Source organism: Aspergillus undulatus (genome assembly GCF_047715775.1).
Source record: "Aspergillus undulatus strain CBS 261.88 unplaced genomic scaffold BDV17scaffold_1, whole genome shotgun sequence".
In the NCBI taxonomy this organism is placed as follows: domain Eukaryota; kingdom Fungi; phylum Ascomycota; class Eurotiomycetes; order Eurotiales; family Aspergillaceae; genus Aspergillus; species Aspergillus undulatus.
Window position 1 is genome coordinate 782698 of NW_027396605.1, and position 21837 is coordinate 804534.

General features: G+C 51.8%; 8 protein-coding genes across 8 annotated transcripts; 4 read left to right on the forward strand and 4 right to left on the reverse strand.

Moving 5' to 3' along the window:
- Positions 1-33: 33 nt before the first annotated feature.
- Positions 34-1979, forward strand: BDV17DRAFT_297021 (putative MFS allantoate transporter; the record flags this gene model as incomplete). Its single annotated transcript, XM_073763418.1, has 4 exons — positions 34-472; positions 522-552; positions 607-891; positions 946-1979. The coding sequence occupies exons 1-4, from the start codon at positions 281-283 to the stop codon at positions 1977-1979; spliced, it is 1542 nt and encodes a 513-aa protein (XP_073621193.1). The 5' UTR covers positions 34-280.
- Positions 1980-2561: 582 nt separating this feature from the next.
- On the reverse strand, positions 2562-4645 carry BDV17DRAFT_249034 (glycoside hydrolase family 1 protein). Its single transcript, XM_073756163.1, has 5 exons — positions 4301-4645; positions 4045-4236; positions 3514-3986; positions 2875-3460; positions 2562-2808 (listed from the first exon to the last, which is right to left on the reverse strand). Exons 1-5 carry the CDS (start codon positions 4360-4362, stop codon positions 2670-2672), a joined length of 1452 nt encoding a protein of 483 aa, XP_073621194.1. The 5' UTR covers positions 4363-4645; the 3' UTR covers positions 2562-2669.
- On the reverse strand, positions 4640-7724 carry BDV17DRAFT_249037 (Kelch motif domain protein). The gene is made up of 3 exons (XM_073756164.1): positions 7073-7724; positions 6918-7004; positions 4640-6831 (listed from the first exon to the last, which is right to left on the reverse strand). The coding sequence occupies exons 1-3, from the start codon at positions 7290-7292 to the stop codon at positions 5000-5002; spliced, it is 2139 nt and encodes a 712-aa protein (XP_073621195.1). The 5' UTR covers positions 7293-7724; the 3' UTR covers positions 4640-4999.
- A 4-nt stretch (positions 7725-7728) lies between these two features.
- BDV17DRAFT_5569 (WD40 repeat domain-containing protein) lies at positions 7729-10056 on the forward strand. The gene has a single exon (XM_073764778.1). It carries the CDS (start codon positions 8080-8082, stop codon positions 9943-9945), a length of 1866 nt encoding a protein of 621 aa, XP_073621196.1. The 5' UTR covers positions 7729-8079; the 3' UTR covers positions 9946-10056.
- Positions 10057-10166: 110 nt separating this feature from the next.
- BDV17DRAFT_286079 (uncharacterized protein) lies at positions 10167-10988 on the reverse strand (the record flags this gene model as incomplete). The annotated part of the gene is made up of 4 exons (XM_073760834.1): positions 10167-10275; positions 10354-10694; positions 10753-10801; positions 10867-10988. The coding sequence occupies 4 exons, from the start codon at positions 10986-10988 to the stop codon at positions 10167-10169; spliced, it is 621 nt and encodes a 206-aa protein (XP_073621197.1).
- Positions 10989-12056: 1068 nt separating this feature from the next.
- BDV17DRAFT_249046 (transcription initiation factor IIA large subunit) lies at positions 12057-13977 on the forward strand. Its single transcript, XM_073756165.1, has 2 exons — positions 12057-13332; positions 13390-13977. Exons 1-2 carry the CDS (start codon positions 12647-12649, stop codon positions 13427-13429), a joined length of 726 nt encoding a protein of 241 aa, XP_073621198.1. The 5' UTR covers positions 12057-12646; the 3' UTR covers positions 13430-13977.
- A 1141-nt stretch (positions 13978-15118) lies between these two features.
- Positions 15119-17179, reverse strand: BDV17DRAFT_5655 (zinc-coordinating transcription factor SFP1). The gene is made up of 3 exons (XM_073764792.1): positions 16705-17179; positions 15601-16642; positions 15119-15541 (listed from the first exon to the last, which is right to left on the reverse strand). The coding sequence occupies exons 1-3, from the start codon at positions 17049-17051 to the stop codon at positions 15227-15229; spliced, it is 1704 nt and encodes a 567-aa protein (XP_073621199.1). The 5' UTR covers positions 17052-17179; the 3' UTR covers positions 15119-15226.
- Positions 17180-19112: 1933 nt separating this feature from the next.
- dus3 (tRNA dihydrouridine synthase DUS3) lies at positions 19113-21784 on the forward strand. The gene is made up of 3 exons (XM_073756166.1): positions 19113-19641; positions 19697-21583; positions 21635-21784. The coding sequence occupies exons 1-3, from the start codon at positions 19460-19462 to the stop codon at positions 21714-21716; spliced, it is 2151 nt and encodes a 716-aa protein (XP_073621200.1). The 5' UTR covers positions 19113-19459; the 3' UTR covers positions 21717-21784.
- The last annotated feature ends 53 nt before the right edge of the window (positions 21785-21837 follow it).

The following is a 21837-nucleotide window of genomic DNA, read 5'->3' on the forward strand; positions in this document are numbered from 1 at the left end:
GGCCACGGAGCTCCGAAGCCATTGATAACCTTGATAGCTCCCAAGCGCCACTCCATGCGATAAAAGCAGCGAGATTGCAACGATGATTGACAGCCAAGAGATAGTCCATAGATAACACGCCCTACCCCTCTACCTACCGGCTTTGATAAGGAACCTTCCTTGAGCCGGTATAATAACCAGCTGTTGCTGTCATGGTGGTTGAGAGTCACTTCTCAATATCCCTGCTACTTGACCTTGTCTTGATCTAGTGGATTGCTTGCTCGACTTGATTGTTGTTACAATGCCTGATATCAAGGGCATGAAGGTCGAAGCGCACGATGAGCCCAGCCTAGAGAAAAACAATGAGCCTGATAGAGAAATACGAGATATTGGAGCACAGCTTTTCGCAGAAGCCGAGCAAATATCGCCTGAGGAACTCGAGCGCGAAGGCGCCGAGGTACGCAAGATTCTCGATCGGCGCGTCATGCCCATAGTAAGACGCCCTGCATTCAACCCAGACTCTGAACTGACATGATTGCCAGATATACTTGACATATTGCGTCCAGTTCTTAGGTCAGTTGAAATTAACTATGCTCCCCGTGAATCCGTTGACTGACGCCATCATAGACAAGCTTTCGCTGAACTATGCATCTGCATACACGTTAGTACCCGATCTCGGCTTGGAAGGCCAGAGGTACTCTTGGGTTGCTGCAATCTTCAATTTTGGATATCTCGCATTCGCTATACCTTCAGCTCTCCTCATACAGCGACTGCTGCTCGCCAAGTACATGGGGTCTGTGCTTATCATCTGGGCAGGATTGGTCATCGCCCACGTAGGAGCAAAGAACTATGCTGGAATGCTAGTTTTGAGGTTTATCCTTGGGATGGCAGAAGCAGGAGTCAGTCCTTGCAGTACGTACTTTTACAATATCACATAGCGAGAGACTTGCTAATACCATAGGATAGTGATGAGCTTCACATCCATGTTCTACAAGCGATCTGAGCAACCGCTCCGCATGGCCATCTGGCTCTCTGCCAACGGAACCGCAACAATGGTCGGAGCCCTACTTGGCTTCGGCCTCGGCCACGTCCACAACACCTCCCTGAAGAGCTGGCAACTGATCTTCCTCGTCATCGGCCTCCTAAACCTCGTCACAGGATGTCTCTTCCTCTGGCTAGTCCCGGACTCCCCCAACTCCGCCAAGTTCCTCACCCACAGACAACGCATCATCGCCGTCCAGCGCGTCTCGGAAAATATGATCGGCGTCAAAACCAAACAATTCAAATTCAAACAAACCCTCGAACTCATCTACGACGTTAAGGTCCTCTGCATCCTAGCAATGGGCATAGCATGTGGCGTCATCAACGGCGGCGTCTCCAATTTCTCCTCCTCGCTTATCAAGGGCTACGGATTCTCCGGCATCTACGCTACCCTCCTGCAACTGCCCACGGGCGCCATCGAAGCCCTCATCGTCCCCATCTGCGGCCTTATCTCCACATACGTCCGCGACTCCCGCTGCATCGTCCTCGCCGTGGTCTGCCTCATCCCCTTCGGCGGGTTACTCGGAATCCGCTTCACAGACCTCCAACACCGCTGGACACTCGTCGGGTGCACCTGGCTCCAATACATCATCGGGGCCCCCGTTATCGTCTCCTGGAATTTATTGTCCACAAACGTAGCAGGGCACACGAAGCGCTCCATCGCGAACGGGATCTGGTTTACGCTGTACGCGGGCGGCAACGTCGCGGGCTCGAATTTCTTCTTCGCGCGCGAGGCGCCGAGGTATTACTCGGCGCTTACGGGGTTGCTGGTTTGTTATGCGGGGATGATTTTGGTTGCGGGGGTTGCGTATGCTGTTATGAGGGTTGAGAATGTGAGGAGGGATCGAAAGATGACGCAAGCTGGGGATGAGGGGGCCGGGAGGCAGGAGAGGGCTGTGCTTGATGGGTTTAAGGATTTGACGGATATGGAGTCGAAGGATTTTCGGTATGCACTTTAGGATGTTTTTGGGGTTTTTTACTATAGATGGGTAGATATAGTTCATGGCGAGATATAAGGAACATGACCTTGACAGAGTACAAACATTAAACAATACTATCCACAGCACGGTTTTACATATTCAGGCAGAAACTTCGTTGTTTCCCCAGTCGAGAGGAAAGCCTTTGAAGAGTCGTACCTTCGTCTGTCGAGATATGATCCCGAATCCACTTAACAAGGAAGGAAGGTGCGACTCACCGCGGGCGAGGTCGCTCCTTTCCTTTCGCCAGACGAGGACGTTGTCGTCCCTTCCTAGCTAAGCACCACTTCATTCAAACTCAAAGGGAAGGCGCGAGGGGCTGACAGTCGGTCGCTCCTTCCAAGATGTTGTCAGAGTTCAGGCGCTACGGTGTGAGCAGGAGCAACCCGTAGCCCTGGAGCCGCACCTTTCCAATGCGGTACTACTGTCCACCGGCGGAGTTAACCATCATTGGGAGATGGACTGCTCGAACACTGAGGGCCTCACGCATAGCATCTACTATTGGTCTAAGGTGGCAATGCCATGAGACATTGCCCTATCTTATAGCGGGGATCACACGGACAAGAAACTCGAACGCAGGGTGTGAAAGCGCAAAAGCATTCATTCATTTAGTCATTCATATATGCCGAGCCAACCCAGGAGCCACCAGATCGAAAAACATATAGTACGAGCTCACTCCTTCTGGATATACTTGGCAAAGATCTCCGACATCGCCTTAGCGCTAGCCTTGGGGTATCTCTTCTGGTCATTCTCGTAGTCAACGAACGTGACACCAAAGCGAGTCTCATAGCCCTCGGCCCATTCGAAGTTACTATGAAGGTTAGCAACGAGCAGCGATTGAGAGATTCAGTAGCTTGATATCCAGGGTATGACTCACTCCATCAAACTCCAAGCCATGTAAGCCCTCACATTGACGTTGTCGTAAGTATACGCTTCGGCCATGGCCTTGACATAATCTTCAAAGTACTTTACTCGGAAATCATCCTTCAGCAACTGCTCAAGAGGCAGGTCATTTTCGCCCTTGAGACTGGTTCCGTTCTCGGTGACGTAGATCTTCGGCCTTCCGTACCGATCACTGAGCCATTTGAGGAGTTTGCGAAATCCGATAGCCGACGGTCGAAGCCATGGCGACTGTGTCTCCGGTCCAACCCACTCGCCGGCCTTGTTCTGGAGCAGGAGCTCGAGGTTGCCTGCAATGTCTGTGGGGTCCGGCTCGCCCGTTTTGGCACGGATGTAGTTCGCGCAGTAGTGGTTCATGCCGTAGAAGTCGTTGCTACCTTGAACAAGGGCGATCTCTTCGGGTGTCCATTGTGGGAGACGGTTGCCCAGCTGTTTCACCATGCTCTCTGGGTAATGGCCGTGGTAGATGGGGTCTGCGAACCAGGAAATGGCGAATTCGATCTTGCGGGGAGCGGCCTCGACGTCCGCGGGGTTTTCAGGGTCCCAGGGTTCGGCCCAGTCACCTTCGATTTGTTAGAACTAAATGGAAGTGAACAGCTAGAGGGGCTTTACCCACCATTAAGAGTTATACCAATCTCACCACCATCACGAGCCTTAAATTCTTCGCGGTATATCTTAACCGCAGCACCGTGGGCGAGAAGAAGGTTGTGCCCGACAATCCAAGGTTCCGTGGAACCGTCTCCTTCAGGGTTCCTGTCTCTGTTACTGGTTCTACCAGGAGCAAACTGGCCAACGTTGTAACCAAGAACGCTGCTACACCAGGGCTCATTGAACGTGATCCAGTACTTCACCTTGGGACTGAGAGCCTCAAAAATAACGCGGGCGTATCTGGCATAATCGGCGACAAATTCCTCCTTGTTCAGCAAGCCGCCATATCTTTTGTCCAACTCGTCCGGGAGATCCCAGTGGAATAGGGTCACGAGAGGCGTAATACCGGCGGCCAGTAAGTCGTCGACGAACTTGACGTAGAATTGCAGTCCCTTCTCGTTGATGGGGTCATTTCGACCTCCGAGGGGTATGACGCGCGACCTGAGCAAGAAGCGCAATGGTAAGAATCGGTCCATTACCCTGCGCGGGGATAGCTCACCAGGAAATAGAGAAGCGGTAGGCCTGGGACTTGCACTGTTTCAACAGCTCGATGTCTTCATGGGTACGATGATATGAGTCGCATGCCACGTCGCCGTTGGCACCACCAGCAATCTTGCCCGGTTTCTTGCAAAAGGTATCCCAGATGGAGGGGCCACGACCGTCCTCATCAACCGCGCCTTCAATTTGGTAACTGTACCGGAAGAAGGAGCTCAAGTCAGTCAATGTTCAGATTCCATGGTGCGGAGGGAATTTACCTAGCGGTCGCGAATCCCCAAAGGAAATCCGAGGGAAGGTGAGGGGGTTCGACGGAGCCCATAATGTTGTCTCGTCACTGTCACTAAAAAGGTGGAAATCTGAAAGCAATGGCCGTGATCACAGACAAACAATCGATGAAAGGCACGGTAGATGGAGGTCAGACGAGGTTCCGAACTACGGAGATATTTAAGTTCTTGCAGATCCATCTTGCTTTCCTCGTCGGTCAAGGAGGTCTCCGAGCGATGGGTTCCGCATGGTAGACGGCGGAGAGGCCGGACTGCATCGGGCGGCGGGAGGTGAAACGCAACCGCTGACCTTCCAGAAGACAGAGTGAATGGCGAGACGAGGCTCTGGTCCAACAAGATCGTGTGCCTGGCGAGGGCCCAGAAACCACTGGCGGCTGGACGGGCCGTTGTCCGCGTCCAAAACGGAATGGCCAATGCTGCGACAGATGCCCTAAGACGACCGAGCAAAAGAGTAAAGACGCATGTTTATTGCCTCATAGATGTTAAAGTACGTACTTGCGATCGTGCAATCATCCTGCTCGTAGGCCCAAAGCACGCTGTGTACAACCCGTAACTCCCTTTAGAACCAGGTTCTCCAGCCAACACCATCCCTCTCAAAGATGCAATGCAAACATGGGGCATGAAGAAAAGAATGCAAGAAAAGGTGAGAGGGTTGTATTATATAGATCCATCTCATATATCCTCTACCCCGTCCATCTCATCCGCATCAACCTCGTCATCATCCAGGCCTACGCCGTTGACCGTCAGCTGCGGCCGTTTAGAATCGCGACCACTGCCCAGACCATCGCCCGCTCCCAACGTCCCTACAAGCTCTAGTTCTGGTCCTACAATGATCCGACCCTCCATGTCAACCACTTCGCATAAATCAATCAGACTTTGCCTGCTGAGAGACTTGAAGCCGTCGGTCCGGACGATCCGGCCCCAATGGTTAAGGCAGAACTGGGCAGCTCGCCTCATCAGCCACTCTTCATTCGTCCGCCCTGCTCGATCCCAGATTATGGCCGCATTTTCCACGTCCAGCTCGCGGCCCAGGCGGTTAACACAAAGTAGCCGTAAGCGAGGCAGATCATATAGGTTCGCCATTACCAGCATCCCGGCAACATCAATAATATCTGCGCAGTACTTCGGGTGCCCGGCGATACTATCAGTGTATAAATAATAGAGGAACGCACGGACAACAGAGTAGGGCTCCGGAATATGCATCCGATTCGTGTGATACTCAGCCATCTGCGCGGAATAAAGTCGCTTGAAATGCGGCCATCTCAGTTGGAGGATGAGCTTGTGCACGTGAACCGGAGGGGACGTGGCTGCGTTAGCGGGGAGGAAAGGTGCTGTCGACTGAGCCAATGGTCCATCTTCGGCGCCTTCGTCAGCATACACAAGATCATCTGAGTTGGCAGTAATCGTAAAGTCAGCCCCACTGCCTGACTCAAGTGGTTGATCAAAGGCGGTTGACAAGTCCGCTCCTAGGCCAGAGAGTGGTCCCATGTGTGTCCTTCCAGAGACCGCCGCTTTTCGAGGATCGGGAGATAGGGCCGACATCTCATTCCCGAGTAATCCGTACCTTTCCAAGTCTATAGAAAGGATTCCTGACATGTGATTCTCGTCGCCATTGCCAGGTGTAGTACCGCCATCTAAACTGCATCCGAGCAGCCACGCTTTAGTACCACTTGAATTGACGGTGAAATAGTGCCAACGGTAGCCCGGCTTAAATATTTCCTGTCCGTCAACTAGCCTCTGCCATCGCAATGAATCAAGCTCCAAAGAAGATAGATTACAATGAGAAAGGCGCGTCATTTCGGATGGCGTGATAAGGTCGAGCAAGACACCAGATGCGAAAGCCTGGAAATGGGTGCCAGAGAACAGCGATGGCACATTTGACCCAGATTTGAACTGAAGACAAGAGATGGGCCCTGGGGCGATAGACTTCCTTCGCCCAGTATTGCGAACCTGGACACTTGCGGAGTTTGCGGGATAGCTTCCGGATCGGCCAGGAAGCTGCTGGCTTGCGTTACTGTACAGATTATTGTCTAGACCGTGAGTCATCCTGCCAACTCTGGTGGGGGAGTCCATGATACCTTGTGATTCTTGCATCCCGGGAGTTGGAATGGCCTGCAAATCTAACCACCAGATGTCCGTGGTCCGTTCCATGTCTGGATCGAGTCCTCCAAAAACCCAGAGACGACCGCCCCAGATCCAGGCCAGATGGTCAAAGCGAGCCGTAAATTTCCAGGACCGTGACCAAGTCCAGGTTTTGAGATCCAGATAGCACATGTCGTCGAGAACGTCGCTGTTCTCGGAGCCTCCAATAATGAACAATTTATCCTCATGAATGACCGCGGCATGGCGAGCTCTACCTCGTGGTATCTGACCGCGAACCTCTGGCTGTGTCCATGTGGAGGTAGGAACGTCGAAAATAACCACGTCCGATAGATATACTCCATGCTCATTTTCTCCGCCGAATACGATCAACTTTTCTCCTTGGTATAGAGTAGCCGTGTGACCTGTTGATAAAATATCTGTTAGTATTCATCAACCATAAAGAGGCGCACCAATATTCAAGCGGTAAATCTGAAGATGCTGGACTCACCCATGCGGACACCAGGGATATCGCCGTAATTATCCACCAAGTCCCACCGTAAGGTCTTCAAGTCTAGCCGCAAGACATGATTGTATACTATAGCAGATATCAAGGTTAGTTCGCGCAAATATGAATAAAACAGCCAAGGCCGGTTTCTTATGGACCTTCATCTGTATACTGATCAAACCCGCCGAAAGCGTAGATGTGATCATTGCCGCAGTAAGTTACCGAAGCATTAACCAGGCAGGCAGGGACATGGCCCTGGACCTTTTGAACATTGGGCCGGCAGTCCGCGCTGCCTCGACGACGGCCACTAGAGCTCGCGGGCATTAGGAAAGCGCTCTGGGGTAACGACGACGGCTGGGCGGGGGTGAGGGCTGCCATCGGACACAGAAGACGAAACCCGGAGGAAAGGTAGGTCTAGAAAAAAAAAAAAAAAATCGGATATCGGGTAGTCCGGAAGATAACTGAAAAACTGGAAGGACTTGAAGTAGTTCCAATGACTGGCTCGATGTACTTTGTGAAGATAAGTTATCACATGGGGTAGTGTGGGGTTTGACGGCGTGGAAGTGCCATCACTGGTCCGAAGAGTGACGTAGGAGGTAGAGAACAGAACGGGCGAGAACTAGTGGGTGAGGCTCAGGATATTGTGTTAGAGCTGACGCTGGCTTTGTATGAGCAACTTCTCATCGCGTCGACTCGATCAGTCCATGTGGGTTGTGTTTGGTGTTCCTGTCGAGTGGCATGTCGGGGAGAAGAGGCCGACGGGCGAGTGAGAGTGCCAAGACCGATCGGCGCCCAAAAGGGGAAGAGCCTCACGTCATGTGCAGTCTAGCCGTGTTAGACTAGCGCAGGCTGTACCTCCAGTAACGGTTGCCATGGGAGAAAGGACTGAACTATACGCTGGGCTGATATTTATTCCCCTGACCTCATTTCTCTGCTTGATCCTCCTCATCTCACTTCTCTTCCTCCTTTGCTACTATCTGCTTTACTTTGCATTCCATATAACCTCGATTGGTTTTCCCTGCATTGCATATTGCCGCATCTTAGCTGTCCTTGTCTTTGGTTACCTTCCAGCGCATGGTTGGTTTGACGTCGACAACGAAAGCTTCAAGCAAAAGTCTTTTCACGATTTTCTGTTTAAGCTCTCTGTAGCTTCATAGTCTTCGGTATGGCTACTCCCCTGGTATCTACACCGACGAAGACCCATCATGGGATCTTCTCGACAAAGATAGCTGGTGGTCGCATTCCCCTCACACCATCACCCCGTGGTGGACGGAGGGACAGCATCGCCTCCAACAACTCCTCTCCCTTTACACCTCCCCGCCATGAGTCTGAGTCGACCAAAGAGCATGGTCGTTCTGTCTATGGCGGCAATCTCTCTTCATATTTTGCAAAGTCATCCGTTTCCCGAACCTCACGGACCACCTACCGCGAGTCGCCTAAATCCAACATTGCCCGCACCCGCAAATCGCCCAAGCACCTTGAACTGGGTGTCTCAGAGTGGTCTTTGACCGGCACAGGTCCCTCGTCGGGCCATACCCCATCAAAGGAGCGAGTGCGCAAGGAACTCCAGACTCGCACACGGGCAGGCAAAACAACCGTCCGCATTTCGCACAAAGCTGCCGATCGATTTATTCCCAATCGCAGTGCAAGTGAGGGTATCGTAACCTCAGGCGCAGCTAAGCCTGAAGAGAATCAACGGCCAAAGACCAGCAGCAGCGATAAGGGATCTAGTGTCCTGGCAGGCGCGGCGAGTGCTTTTGACATTGGTGGACGCGGTACCGACGAAGATCTCACAGCGGCCCTGGAGAACCTCGGTTTGGAGGATGATGAGAGCTCAAGTTCCTACGCAAAGCCTGCCCCAGACGCTGTGGCATACGAGTCGTCATTAGCCAACGCCTGTGGAGTCAACTTGAACACCCGAATCCTCGCCTTCAAGCCACCACCTCCCGAATCATCCAAGCCAATTGATCTGCGTGCCCAATACAACCGTCCTCTCAAGTCCAGCAAGTCCAACTCGGCACAATTCCGCCGACGAGTCCAGACTGCTCCAGAGCGTGTCCTAGATGCCCCAGGCCTTCTCGACGACTACTACCTCAACCTGTTAGATTGGAGCTCGGGCAACCAAGTTGCTATCGGCCTGGAGAGGAACGTATACGTCTGGTCTGCTGACTCGGGAACAGTCAGCTGCTTGCTAGAAACCTCACCTGATACATACATCAGCAGTGTGAAGTGGAGCGGCGATGGCGCTTACGTCGGTGTCGGTCTAGGCACGGGTGAAGTCCAGATTTGGGATGTTGAAGAAGGCACCAAGCTCCGGAGCATGTTCGGACACGAATCGCGCGTTGGCGTCATGGGCTGGTCAAAGCACACCCTGTCCACTGGTGCTCGCAGCGGTCTCGTCTTCAACCATGACGTCCGCATCGCGCAGCACAAGGTCGCCGAGCTGGTCTCCCACACCTCCGAGGTCTGCGGTCTCGAATGGAGATCCGACGGCGCCCAGCTCGCAACAGGCGGCAACGACAACCTCGTCAACATCTGGGACGCGCGATCCCTCAGCGCCCCCAAATTCACCAAGACTAACCACCGCGCCGCCGTCAAGGCTCTCAGCTGGTGTCCCTGGCAGCTTAACCTCCTCGCTACCGGCGGTGGCTCCTACGACCGTCACATCCACTTCTGGAACACCACGACCGGTGCCCGCACAAACAGCATCGACACCGGCTCGCAGGTGACCAGCCTGCGATGGAGCAACCACTACCGCGAGATTGTCAGTTCCAGCGGTTTCCCCGATAACTCGCTCAGCATCTGGAGCTACCCGACTCTCGTCCGCAACGTTGAGATTCCTGCGCACGAGACCCGTGTTCTGCACAGCACTCTCAGCCCCGACGGCCAGCTTCTCGCTACCGCTGCGGCCGACGAGAGCTTGAAGTTCTGGAAGATCTTTGAGCGCAAGCCTGGAACCAGCGCGTCTGCGTCTCGCGAGGGCGGCGTTGGAAGCAAAGCCCAGATGACCAAGTCGATGACTATTCGGTAGTGGCACTATCCTTTTCTGTGGTATAGGTATCTGGCATGCCTTACTACTCTTACCTTTACTTCTCCTCTAATGTTCTTGGCTTTTTTGGGACACGGGGGTTTGGTTGGGCAAAGTGGGCGTTAGGCGTTGTATTTATGTTGACTATATTGCATTGTCCAGGTATAAGTTCCGAATTCACATCGCATCCTCTTGATTTCTCTCCTGCAGTAGATCATGACTACCTACTCCTCAGCCCAACCCTCATAATCCGGGAAGTAAGCATTATGGATCCTTCTCGCATATTCCACAATCACAGGGAACCCCCTCACGACCTCCCGAGTCTTCGGTCCGCTGAATTCGCAAGAGTCAGTTAGTCCCACCCATCCTCTGAAACTCAAAGGAGAAAGAAAGAATAGAGGAGGACCATACGCATCGCAAACAAGCACCGAAACCACAAACCCAAACACCGTCGTATCAGCCTCAGTAGGCGCCTCACCACCAAGGACCCAAAACGGTCTCCCATCGTCGGAACCTACTACTTCTTTCGCCTTGGCCTTCGACGCAACAAGCAAATCATTCACAGCTTTCCACGCTTCAACTCGGAACCCCTGCACCTCCTCCGCGGAGTACCGACCTGTCCCTTGTCCGTGGAGTGTCTGTACTGTGGAGCGGTAGATCAGAAGTCCTACGAGGATCCGGACAGGGTAGGGGATTGCGGATAGGACGTGGTTGCGCATGGTGTAGTAGTTTTCGGTCCATCGTTCGCGGGTCTAGACATTTGGGTATCAGTCTAGTATCCTCTCTATATAGTTCAGCGGATATGGATACATTATGAAAGTAAGCCTTATCCTCCAACAGCCCGTACTCGTTTTGCCGCCTTCATCTTCATCGTCGGATATCTCAATGTAGGGGATTTTACCTTTTGGTGCTGTATTCACGGACCCAGAGGATGTTTTGTAGGGGTTGTTGGCGAGGCGGAGGCGGGCTTCGAGCTTCGTTACGAAGGGGGACCAGACGTAGTGGGAGGGTAAGAGCCAGCCGCGGTAGAGGGTGAGGGTTGGCATTGTCGGCGTTTGGAGTTGATTTATTCAATCAAGGTCACTTGTGAATTTGAAAGAGAATTTCACTTCATTTACGGTGACTTATACTGCTTCAAGTGCTTATTTAGGGCAGGCAACAATAAGCCGTAGGTGCCCATTTGGGCCCCATTCTTCTTGAAATTAATTGAGGCAATATTGGTCTAACTTTGCGCCATTATTCTCTTCGTGTCAAACTTAGTGAATGCAAAGTGAGGCTACAAGGCGCGGTCAGAGTTCACAAAGAAAGCTTGGAGAAAGAGGAAACAATGGGTGAATGAGGCTCGAGTATTTATAAGAGTGGCGCTAGGCTGCTGAGTAATCGAACTTGGAGGAGAAGCGGATTTCGCCCGGCAACAGCGACCTCGTCTCTACCAACACCGTCGATCGCTCTCATCCCCTTCCGTTGCTTCCACCGGATCTCCGCTTCTAGGTCTATTATATTCTGTCATATACGCTGCGCTTTGTCGGTGGTGCCGCTATCTACGAGCAAGTGATAGGGAAAAAATATAGTGAGCGTTTGGGAACCCGGCCGCCGCATCTCGAAAGCCCAACAGTCACCGCTTCATAGGTCTCTAAAGTTGCCTTTAGCTTTCTTTTACCTTCTTCGTTAGAAAGTGATCGAAAAAAAAAAAAAAAACAGAATCAGAATCCCTCTTGTTGTCCTCTTTAGTCCGACCATAAGCCGCTACAACTTTCCCCCTCGGACCAGGCATCATGTCGAACCAGTTGGTGGTAAGTGCCATCTTTGCACAGACCCTTGTTCCTGAATGGCAGAGATCGAGTTCATCCATCGATCCCTTTCTTTCTTCGTTATGGCCGTTGGCTAACAAGGCATCTGGCAGGGCACGGTGTTCGAGCGTGTCATCCAGGAGGTGTGCGATTCATCTCAGGTGGACTTTGAAGAGAGCGGCGTTGACCAGCAGACGCTTTTAGATTTGCGAAAGGTGAGAAAATATTCTTTTTTCTTCTAAATCGATGAGAAGTGATGGCACCCCTACAAGGGGCTGGGCTTGGGCGAAAGCGGGGGAGGGCGAGGTGTGCGGGAGGCGGTGTTGGAGGTGGACTTGCTTGGGGAAGCGCCTGCTTTTAGACCTCTTTTATACCCGCCTCAGGCCGCCAAGCCACTCACCTGCTCTCAGCGCTTGCCCTTCCCCTCCGTCGCATTACTGCTCGCGCATGCCACCCCTCATTATGACACGTCCTCTCCTGCATCTTCATCGCTCCTGAATTTTTTTCTAAAAAAAAATTCTTTTGAGGTGGCTAACTTCTCGTTGCAGAGCTGGCAAAAGAAGCTGTCGTCTCTTGGAGTTGCCCACTTCCCGTGGGACCCTCCACCCGTCCAAACACCAGCTCAACCTCAGAACCAGCAGGTCCTCCCTCCTGCAGCTACAGTTCCCTCCAACGCCCCTCGACCACCTCAACCTCCAGTACATCAACAGCAACATATTCCGCCCCAACAACCACACCCACAGCACCCGCAACAACAATACCCTCAACATGTGCCACATCCACAGTCCCTCCCCCCTAATGGTCCTCCGCTTCAGGCTCCTACTACTGTCGGGGCTAGCGGAAGCAATCCCTTGGGACACGCGCCGCAGATCAAGACAGAGCCGGGACTCAACGGTCACCCTTCATTGCCTCCAATGAGCCACATGATGGGTGTTCCGCCAAATGCACAGTCGGCACGTGAACGCGCTCAAACTCTGATTCAGCAGAGGTACGGTGCAACGGCCGCCAACTCCATCAGCCAAATGCAAGCCCAGTCGCAACCGCCCATGGGACTACCGCGTCCTCCTGGTATGCAGCAAATGCCAAACGGTCAAAACCCGCGGATCAAGCAAGAACCAGGATACCCCGTACCACATCCTTCTGTGAGCAATTCTCAGACTGATGGCGCTACGGACGATGCACTGTCGGATTGGAAAGCAGAAATTGCGCGGAGACGCGAGGCTGCGGAACGTGACGGCGGAGAAAGCGACAGGTTGCTTCGAGACCATCTAAAGCAGCGCATGCTGAATCTTGAGGGAGGCGGTCTGATGGTACCGCTGGACGAACGCGAGTCTCAACCGAAGACCTTGCTTTCCGCCTCTGCTGGTCCGTCCGCTAAGGCTCAGTTTGATGGCCCCGGAGGTGATGACACGAAGGAGGAAGACGATGAAGACGCCATCAACTCCGATCTCGATGACCCTGACGACCTGGTTGCTCAGGATGAAGATGATGACGATGCTGTCGGGCAGGTCATGCTTTGCACATATGACAAAGTTCAACGCGTCAAAAACAAGTGGAAGTGTACATTGAAAGATGGCATTTTGACTACGGGAGGCAAGGAGTATGTCCTATTGGGATTCCCTCCCCTACTTCAAACATTTGCTGACCTTCTTAATAGATATGTCTTCCATAAAGGCCAGGGCGAGTTCGAGTGGTAAACCACTTCTATGCCGGTTCCATCCATCGCCTCCGTCTTATTTTTTTTTTCTTTCCTTTCCTTTCCTTTCCTTTCCTTTCCTTTACCTCACGCATACCCTTCCGAACATGTAAAGCCCTCTCATCTTACCTTATTTATGACCAGAAAGAGCCGATCATCCGCTCATAGCCATGATGATCGAGCAACCCACTAGTGCTCCGCGTAACGATCTTGTTTTATCCAATCAGCCGATTTATGAAATACGAAATACTAACCCCAGGATGTCTACAACAATTCAAAAGAGTTCCATTTTATACTTCTTCCCCTTGCGCAGTTAGTGAGGTCGCTTCTCTCCCGTTTCGTTTCGTTTCGTTTCGTTTCGTTTCGTTCCTATTTCCAATGATCCCTTCTTCTACTGGTACCTGGTTCGGTGGATAGCGCCGCGCTTTGCAGGCGGACAGCATTGTGGCTCGTCCAGTTTTCTTCCGCCTTGTTTTCTGTATTAGAATACCTAACTACTACCTATGCTCAATTAAGCTAAGTAAGCCAAACAAATCACATATCGGATGAGAAGTTTTGGTAGCTATAAAGAGGGGTCCTTCCTACGTTCTGCCTCTTGTGCTCTCTAGGCAAGGAAAGTCCTACATTTATGCATATGCCCTAATTCTCGACTAAACAAACTGGACCTGGAAAGGAACGCTTATCAAATCTGGGCTTTTACGGGGGGGTAATTGATGGTTTGGTGGAAGGTAGGTACAAGGAACTGTTATTATGCCATGCATACAGAACAGACCTTCGACAGGCTGGAGGGCTTAACCGACCTGGTCTGGAGCTTTATGAAATGAGGTCTTCGTAGAACTACGCGTTGACATGGAATAGGTAACGCAAAGATAGAAGGTGAACTAAGCAGGGAAACGGTTCATTTTTTCAACAACTTTTCTGATCTGTAGAAGGCACGCCGAACCAAAGCATACCGAACCTAGCCAACGAAGAAAAGGAAAATGGAGTAAAAACGTGGGAATCGACAACAGCCAGACAAGATAAAGATACCATACCCAATCTATCAGAAAGAGAAGAGAAGAGAAAGAAACCCATAATGAAACACAAACAAGGCAAACTCGAAGGTTCTCCAACAACACCATGTAAAATCGATGATAACCACAATAGCCACACCAAGGAAAGGTCCAAGGAGAAAGAGCCAGAAACCAAAGTGAAGATGTCTATCTAGAGACACTGACAGACGCCAAAAGAAACACCAATATCCTTTCTCCTTTTATGTCCTCCGTTTTCCTGTCCATATAGGAGATGTAACAAGAACGCCAGATCCACAGGATCGACCCAATCTTAACCATTCTAATCCATTGCCGCTTCGCATAATTTCGAGAAAACTGTTCTGTAGCTTGCTATAGTATCCGCACTGAACTTCGATGTCGGTAGTGAGAGCAATACTTGCTCAGGAACAAGCTCCGAATGAAATTTGAAGGTTCTGAGAAGGTAGCTGGTCTAACCCTCCTAGAGGCAGCTGCAAACCGAGCAAGAATAGACAAAAGGGGGCAAATGAAGACAACGCGAAGTGAAGAATCGTATGATAATATCGGAAACATCGGTTCTATGAGCACCGATGAGCCGCCGTAAATCTCTGGAAGAGACCCAGAGCGCCAGTTGATGAAAGATCATCCCGATGACCAATCATATCAAATGAATTCCAAACCATCAAACTGGTCATTAAATCGTATGATGCGCAAAGAGGCCGTATATTCATAGAGTCGGAAACAAAGCAAGGAAAGACGAAGAGACTGTAAATCTTGAAGACCGAAGTCTATAAGAGACCTTCTTCGCCAATGCCAGGCAGGCCTGCTCCGGCAACATTTATGTTCTGGCCCTGCATGACCCCACCGCCATAGTTGAGACTACGAGCGGCAGCCAGCTGAAAATCCGGGTTGCATGGTGGCGAGTGCGACTTGTGGTATTTGAGTCCGTTCAGGTTCTTGTAACGCTTGCCGCAAACCTCACAGCGATATGGCTTCTCCTTCTCCATGCCAAGGGTACCAGGGTAAGGAGCAGAGGTCTCCGGATTGACGATAGAAAATGTTCCATCAGCGTTGTCATGGAGTTGTTGGTTGTTGTGCCCATGCTAGAGTAGAAGGTCAGCAAGACTACGTTGACTACTGAGATTTGTCCTGAGTGACTTACTGCTTTGTGATATTTCAATCCGTTCTGGTTCTTGTACGCCTTCTCGCAGCCAATGACCGGGCATCGGTAGGGCTTAGGCTCTTCATTCGGCAGAATGGTTGTGGTGTCAGGAACACCCGCCAATAGTTGCTGTTCGCGTATCCGCCTGGCAATGTCGCTGTTTGGGCCATATTGCGCTCCACTGAGTTTGAAGTGCGCGTTAGATTGGTTGATACCGCCAGTGGGGCTAAACAGTCGTTTCGCGGGCTCGTCAATACACAGATCCACCATGTCATTCCCGGTGAATCTCGAAAACTGCGGCTGGCCCTGCAGCATCGGGTTTTGCATAGACAATTCTCCAAAAGGACCAATCATGCTGTCGTCGAGCTCTGCAGGTGTTCCTGGAGTCGAGGAGTCGGGTGTTCCGCGGAACTGCGAGTTCTGTAGGGGATTCGGCATGAGAGTAGGGGTGTTGACAGAGGAAACGGTGGGGTTGTTTTGCAAAGACAGCGGGCGGGCGGATGCGACGGGCGTTCCAGGTTGCGACCCTTTGAAGCCCTGGTGGTTGGGAAGCATAGACAGATTGAGGTTTGGAACTTGACGGTTTGGTGTCCCAAATCCGCCTTGACTCGGATTTTGTGTCTGGGGGTTAAAGAACGGTGAGGACGTATCAAAATCATCCATAGCGTCGTCCATTTCCATATCGTCAATGGTATCCAGATCAGAATGTTGTTGCGGCGTGTGCGTTTGGTTCATCTTGCGTTGCATGTCCAGAGTTCGGTCCGGCTGCAGACCCCGGTTTTGACTGTTGTTCTGCTGATTTTGTTGTGCCATGGCTGCCGCTGCAAGAGCTGCTCGGTTATCGCCCTGGCTTGGACGATGACCTGATTTCGTGGCGTGCGCTTCTTCATAGTGTTGTAACAGGTCGTGGAGTGTAGGCAGGGTCTCACCGCAGCAAGAGAAGTCGCGCATAAAGTTCGCTTCGAGTTTAGGAAGGTAAGAGGATGAGTGGAAGGAAGGTGACTGGAAAGTAGTAAAAGGAGAGGTGCCAGCCATTATGATGCTGCGAGAAGTTGAATTAGTATGTGATCAAGGGGGTGAGCGATATACAAAGAAATGGCATACTCGTCGCGAATCCAACTTCCAACAGAAACACCGCCCCAGCTCATTCCACCTACTAAACTTCCAGCTAATGATTCCCGGCGCTGTTGAGCCCGGTTGGAGCCGGACATCGAGATCGGTTTCGTGCCATTTCCCCATTGCGCGGTGGCTGCCCCTATGGAGTCTTTACGAGGGGCGGAAGCTTTGAACATGCTGATTGGGACACCGTTGGCATGAGAGATGCTACCTGTACGTTCGGTGTTATCCGCTCCTCGCAGAGCTGATGTCAAGTTCGATGCCTGCTGTCCCGGGGGAGAGACAGAGGTCTGCCGGGTGGCGATGTCGATTGGAGGTGTTGTATTCGTCGCCATAGTGTTCTGTCAGGATGCTGAGGTCTAGTAAGATGTAGCGATGATAGTTAAGGTTGTATGTTTATCGAGAAGGGATAGATTCGGTGTTTGAGCGTGAGCGCAGTGAGTGAATGTCGTGAATGTCAAGGTTACGACAGATCCGAGATCTTGTTACCTATTCGATCCGCGCAACACCAAGCCAAAGCAGGAGCGAAGCTGCAACGAGCGATCGGAAGCCAGGTAGAGGGGGGTGATAAGAATAGTGAGAGTTGAGGAGCTCAAGAGAGTTGTAGGAGGCGAAGAAGATGGGTAGAGGGTCTATGTCTCAAGGACAGGAAGCACGCTGGTAACTGAGCGAAAGTCCACCTTCCACCCTCGGATAACGTCCCGCTTGATGCGGAACTGTGACGAATTCGGGAGGTGGCGGGACGTATCAGATCACCCGCCGAGTCTCTATGACGGGTCGATGGAGAATAAGGAGAATCAGCGCCGGCGATGGGGGTGGGAGTTGGGTAGACGAGCTCGTATGGCACCGGGCGCCTCAGCGACAAAGTGAAGGAAGAAGTACGAGAGTAATGGAGGTGCAGGTGGTGTTGGCAACGGAAATTATTATGGATTACGATGGTTAAGGTCGACTCGGGACGCTAAGAGCCGACGGTGGAAGTGTATTGAGATTACACTGGTAATGTTACCGTTACAGCACAGATTCCACCGCTCATCTGAATAGCTTCACCAGCCTAAAGTTAGGGCTCTCACTGTATGCGCATCTATAAGCTTTGGATTCATTCAAGAGCTACATTCACGAGATCTATCGTGACTCACAGGCAATGTCAAGAGTCAACCAGCACCATATTATTGTCTCAACAAGGCAACTACGTCGAACAGACGTGACGGGGTGAGTAATGATGTATAGTCGATGACATGAGAACTCCTCCCAAGGGGTGGAGCCAATCCATCTGCTTTACTCCTTAGCCGGCCTCTAGTGTGCTTCCAGAAAGTCCTTAGCTCGCTCATTATACCGCTATACCGCACTTGGCGTATTATTAGGTAACGGATACTCGGCGGCGTTTCATACACTGCTCTTAGTAGTGTTGAAGCCCGGCCAACCGACGAATTTTTGGGTCCCTAACAATAATCATGGGACTGTCATGAATTATTGCCCGTCCACCGCGGAAGGAAGCGCGAGATCTCCTGGTCTTCGATGAACTGTTCTCGAAAACGAGAAGGTGCCCTGCGGAGCAATCCTCACCTCCAACATTGGTCCTGCGGCTATCCCCCACGGCGCCTTATCAGGGATCGCGGACACCGTTAGAATGGAGGGGTAGGCCCTCCCTCCTTGGCTGCCATGCCGCTTCATTCCTAGCCTACTCCGTGGTTACCTCTCTGCAGCGCCAATTTGCTCAAATTCAAGCGATCCAGGTAGAAGCGGTCAGGCTTGAATTGGACAGCCCCTGAACCCCTCGCGATGTATACGGACTTCCTCCGTTACCCGGTCCTCTAGAAGTATAGCGTGCACGCGACAACCCGTTTGGGGTTTGATGGGCAAGGAGTTCAGCTTCACCGTTACGGCCTTAGATTCCGGTATAAGGGGATGCTCCAGATTTATCCATGTGCGAGGCACATAACAAGCTCACGGAGCGATCTCCGTTGATCTATCACGACGGTACCGAGAATGGAAAGTTAATGAACTACACGAGTACGCGTCCCCGGAGGACTCACCCGGAACTCTGTGGTTTTTGACGTAGAAATTGACAGACCTTTGATCTTTCAGTTTCCTTCGTATAACTTTTCCAGACTAGTCATCTCCAAAATTGGAAGCATTGCGGACCTCGTGCGCCGCAAGCACCATGGTCCGTCGCACCTCGTGGTGTCTGAGACAGGATCAGGAACTAAGTAGTTGGCCGTATATAATACCGTTCAGCGCAAAAAAGGGTTGGGCCGGGAAGAGTATTATTGTCGGCTCTTGGCTCGACGCTACTGTATCTACCAGAATCATAAGATTGTCCTTAGCGTGTAGGGGTTCTCCGTGACCCCATCTACAAGAGTCATCTTCAAGAGTATACGCGAGTCAGTAGACTACTTGAACAATGGAGAGATCATAACGGACTCAACATTCAACAAGCGCGGACATTGACACCTAATAATGTCAATCATATTGCCACGCAAAACGGGGTATACTCGGGAATACCTCGACAGGCAGAAAATAAAGATGCTGGGTAAGCTGGTTGATTACTCCATACCAGTCGGAGGTATTGATACCGCCGCCTGCGCCACATCAGAGTGCAATCGTTGCAAACAGATCTCAGTGGGGTCTCAAAAATTGTCCGCCGGGGTCGAGGGAACAAACATTGCGCTGATCGATTCACCGACACTCGTTCTTCGTCACTCATTGAGAAAAGTTCAAGGGAACAGGGTTTTGTCCTATCAATATGGATAACGTGGGCCTCCAAAAGCTCGAAGCCGAGCCACCAAAGCCAGACTTCTCCAATGGCACAGATCAGTCCGAGGAACCGCCTATGAAGAAGGCTAGATTGGACGAACCTACACCGTCAGACCAGCAGAATCGGCAAGTTTCTGGGAGAAAGAAGGGCACAGCGCCCATCAAGGCAGAGTATGTAGCCCGAATCATAAGGACCGCTCCTGCTCTCTGACTGGCCCCAACCCAGATATCTCATCGCGAAACCCCAATACACATGGCCAGCAGATTCCAACGCCGACGATTCCGCCGAAGCAGCTGCGTACGACGATCGCGACAACGAAAAGAAAGCGAAAAAGAAGAACAAGGGTCAGAACAAGGCTCGCACTTTTGGGCAATCGCGAGACGAGAGGGGACTGTGTGCTAGCAGAACTTTCAGCCCGGAGTTCTCGCCAGACGAATGCCAATTTGGCGATAAATGTAAGTTCGAGCATGATCTGCGCACATACTTGAAGGAACATAAGCGGGCGGACCTCACAACTTTCAATGGCATTTGTCCGGTGTGGGACGCTCGTGGGAAATGCGCCACGGGCTGGAAGTGTCGCTTTGTCGGCTCGCATATGACTGAACGAGAAACCGAGGACGGAAGGAAGGAGCTTGTTCTGGACGAAGATGAGGAGCGCAAGAAGAGGGCCCAGCCTGTTGTTGCGTTTGCGGAGGACGGCACTATCAACAACACGTCAGTGGAGGCGAAGATGGACCTTTCAAGACGGCGGACAGGGACTCCTCGAGCTGACAAGTATGGTGACTGGTTGGACGAGACGTCGAAACAGCTGGAACAGAATCTACATGGACGGGGTCGGGAGACAGACGAGCAAACCGGCAATGCCGAAGGAAAGGACAAAGAGGAGAAGGAGGACCACCGGGCGACATATGCAGAACCTCCGTTTTTGCCCTCCGAGAAGAGGCGTTTGTATTTTGGGCCAGAGACTCCTGCTTTGGCGCCTCTCACTACACAAGGAAACCTACCATTCAGGAGACTCTGTGTCGAGCTTGGTGCACAACTCACTTACTCTGAGATGGCCCTCAGTATGCCTCTAGTTCAGGGCCACAAGCCAGAATGGGCTTTGATGCGGGCTCACGAAACGGAAGGACTACCCCCAACCGTCTCTTCGCGGGCTAGCGTAGTGCAAGGCTACGACAACTCCAAGGATATGAGGTTTGGCGCTCAGATCGCAGGAAACAAGTACAGATATGTCATGAAGGCCACAGAGGTGCTGTCAGCCCTCGCCCCAAATCTCCGCGTCATTGACCTGAACTGCGGGTGCCCTATCGATTTACTCTTTCGAGAGGGTTCTGGATCCGCGCTCCTTGACATGCCTTCCAAGTTGGAGAAGATGCTTCGCGGCATGAACGCTGTCTCCCAGCAGATTCCGATTACGGTCAAGATTCGAACGGGAACCAAAGACAACAGTCCGAACGCGCAGAAGTTAGTCGAGCGTCTCGTTTTGGGAGGTCATGAGGCCAGCTTGCTCAACTGTGGCCCTGCCGGTGTGGCAGCGGTCACGCTTCACGGACGGAGCCGGCAGCAGCGATACACGAGAGAGGCCAATTGGGAATATATCTCCGAAACGGCTGCTCTCATCAAGCGCCTCAACGAAAAGACGGATGAGATTACGGACACTATCCGAGAGCCCGAGGAACGATTGCGGCCAAATGGCGGGAAGACCTGGTTCCTAGGTAACGGTGACTGTTACTCGCACTTCGACCACGAGGACCATATCAAGCATGCCGGAGTAGACAGCGTCATGGTTGGTCGAGGTGCCTTGATTAAGCCATGGCTCTTTGAAGAGATTCAATCAGGCCAGTATCTCGACAAATCAGCCTCTGAGCGTCTAGCGTACATCGAAAAGTTCGCTAAGTATGGTATGGAGTGTTGGGGATCGGACGAGTATGGTATCGGTATCACTCGACGCTTCATGCTCGAATGGCTGAGTTTCACGTGTCGCTACGTGCCCATCGGGTTGCTCGAGTATCTTCCTCCAAGGCTCAACGACCGACCTCCGTACTATCGTGGTAGGAACGATCTCGAGACCCTGCTGAGTAGCAACAGTTACAAGGATTGGATCAAGATCAGGTGAGTCGACTCATCAACCAAGGTTACTACAGAGACGCTAACAAGCTGCAGTGAGATGTTCCTCGGCCCGGCTCATAAGGACTTTAAGTTCGAACCTAAGCACAAATCCAACGCTTACGAGGCGGAGGGTTAATAGGTACATATCATAGCTCATGCATATACTGTTGAATATAGATATAGACATATAGATATTCAGGACGGGCACATACTTGACAGACTACTCGTAGAAGTGCAGATAAATGTGCACGTGCCAT

Coding starts and splice junctions, on each gene's coding strand:
- BDV17DRAFT_249034 (XM_073756163.1), bottom strand. CDS start 4,362: ATGGGCTCCGTCGAACCCCCTCACCTTCCCTCGGATTTCCTTTGGGGA. Junction 4,237..4,300: donor TGGGGATTCGCGACCGCTAG/GTAAATTCCCTC, acceptor CTTCCGGTACAG/TTACCAAATTGAAGGCGCGG. Junction 3,987..4,044: donor TACCGCTTCTCTATTTCCTG/GTGAGCTATCCC, acceptor CTTCTTGCTCAG/GTCGCGCGTCATACCCCTCG.
- BDV17DRAFT_5569 (XM_073764778.1), top strand. CDS start 8,080: ATGGCTACTCCCCTGGTATCTACACCGACGAAGACCCATCATGGGATC.
- BDV17DRAFT_249046 (XM_073756165.1), top strand. CDS start 12,647: ATGAGCCACATGATGGGTGTTCCGCCAAATGCACAGTCGGCACGTGAA. Junction 13,333..13,389: donor TTGACTACGGGAGGCAAGGA/GTATGTCCTATT, acceptor CCTTCTTAATAG/ATATGTCTTCCATAAAGGCC.
- BDV17DRAFT_249037 (XM_073756164.1), bottom strand. CDS start 7,292: ATGGCAGCCCTCACCCCCGCCCAGCCGTCGTCGTTACCCCAGAGCGCT. Junction 7,005..7,072: donor TGATCAGTATACAGATGAAG/GTCCATAAGAAA, acceptor TATCTGCTATAG/TATACAATCATGTCTTGCGG. Junction 6,832..6,917: donor TATCCCTGGTGTCCGCATGG/GTGAGTCCAGCA, acceptor TTTTATCAACAG/GTCACACGGCTACTCTATAC.
- dus3 (XM_073756166.1), top strand. CDS start 19,460: ATGGATAACGTGGGCCTCCAAAAGCTCGAAGCCGAGCCACCAAAGCCA. Junction 19,642..19,696: donor ACAGCGCCCATCAAGGCAGA/GTATGTAGCCCG, acceptor GCCCCAACCCAG/ATATCTCATCGCGAAACCCC. Junction 21,584..21,634: donor AAGGATTGGATCAAGATCAG/GTGAGTCGACTC, acceptor AACAAGCTGCAG/TGAGATGTTCCTCGGCCCGG.
- BDV17DRAFT_5655 (XM_073764792.1), bottom strand. CDS start 17,051: ATGGCGACGAATACAACACCTCCAATCGACATCGCCACCCGGCAGACC. Junction 16,643..16,704: donor GGAAGTTGGATTCGCGACGA/GTATGCCATTTC, acceptor AACTTCTCGCAG/CATCATAATGGCTGGCACCT. Junction 15,542..15,600: donor GATTGAAATATCACAAAGCA/GTAAGTCACTCA, acceptor CTTCTACTCTAG/CATGGGCACAACAACCAACA.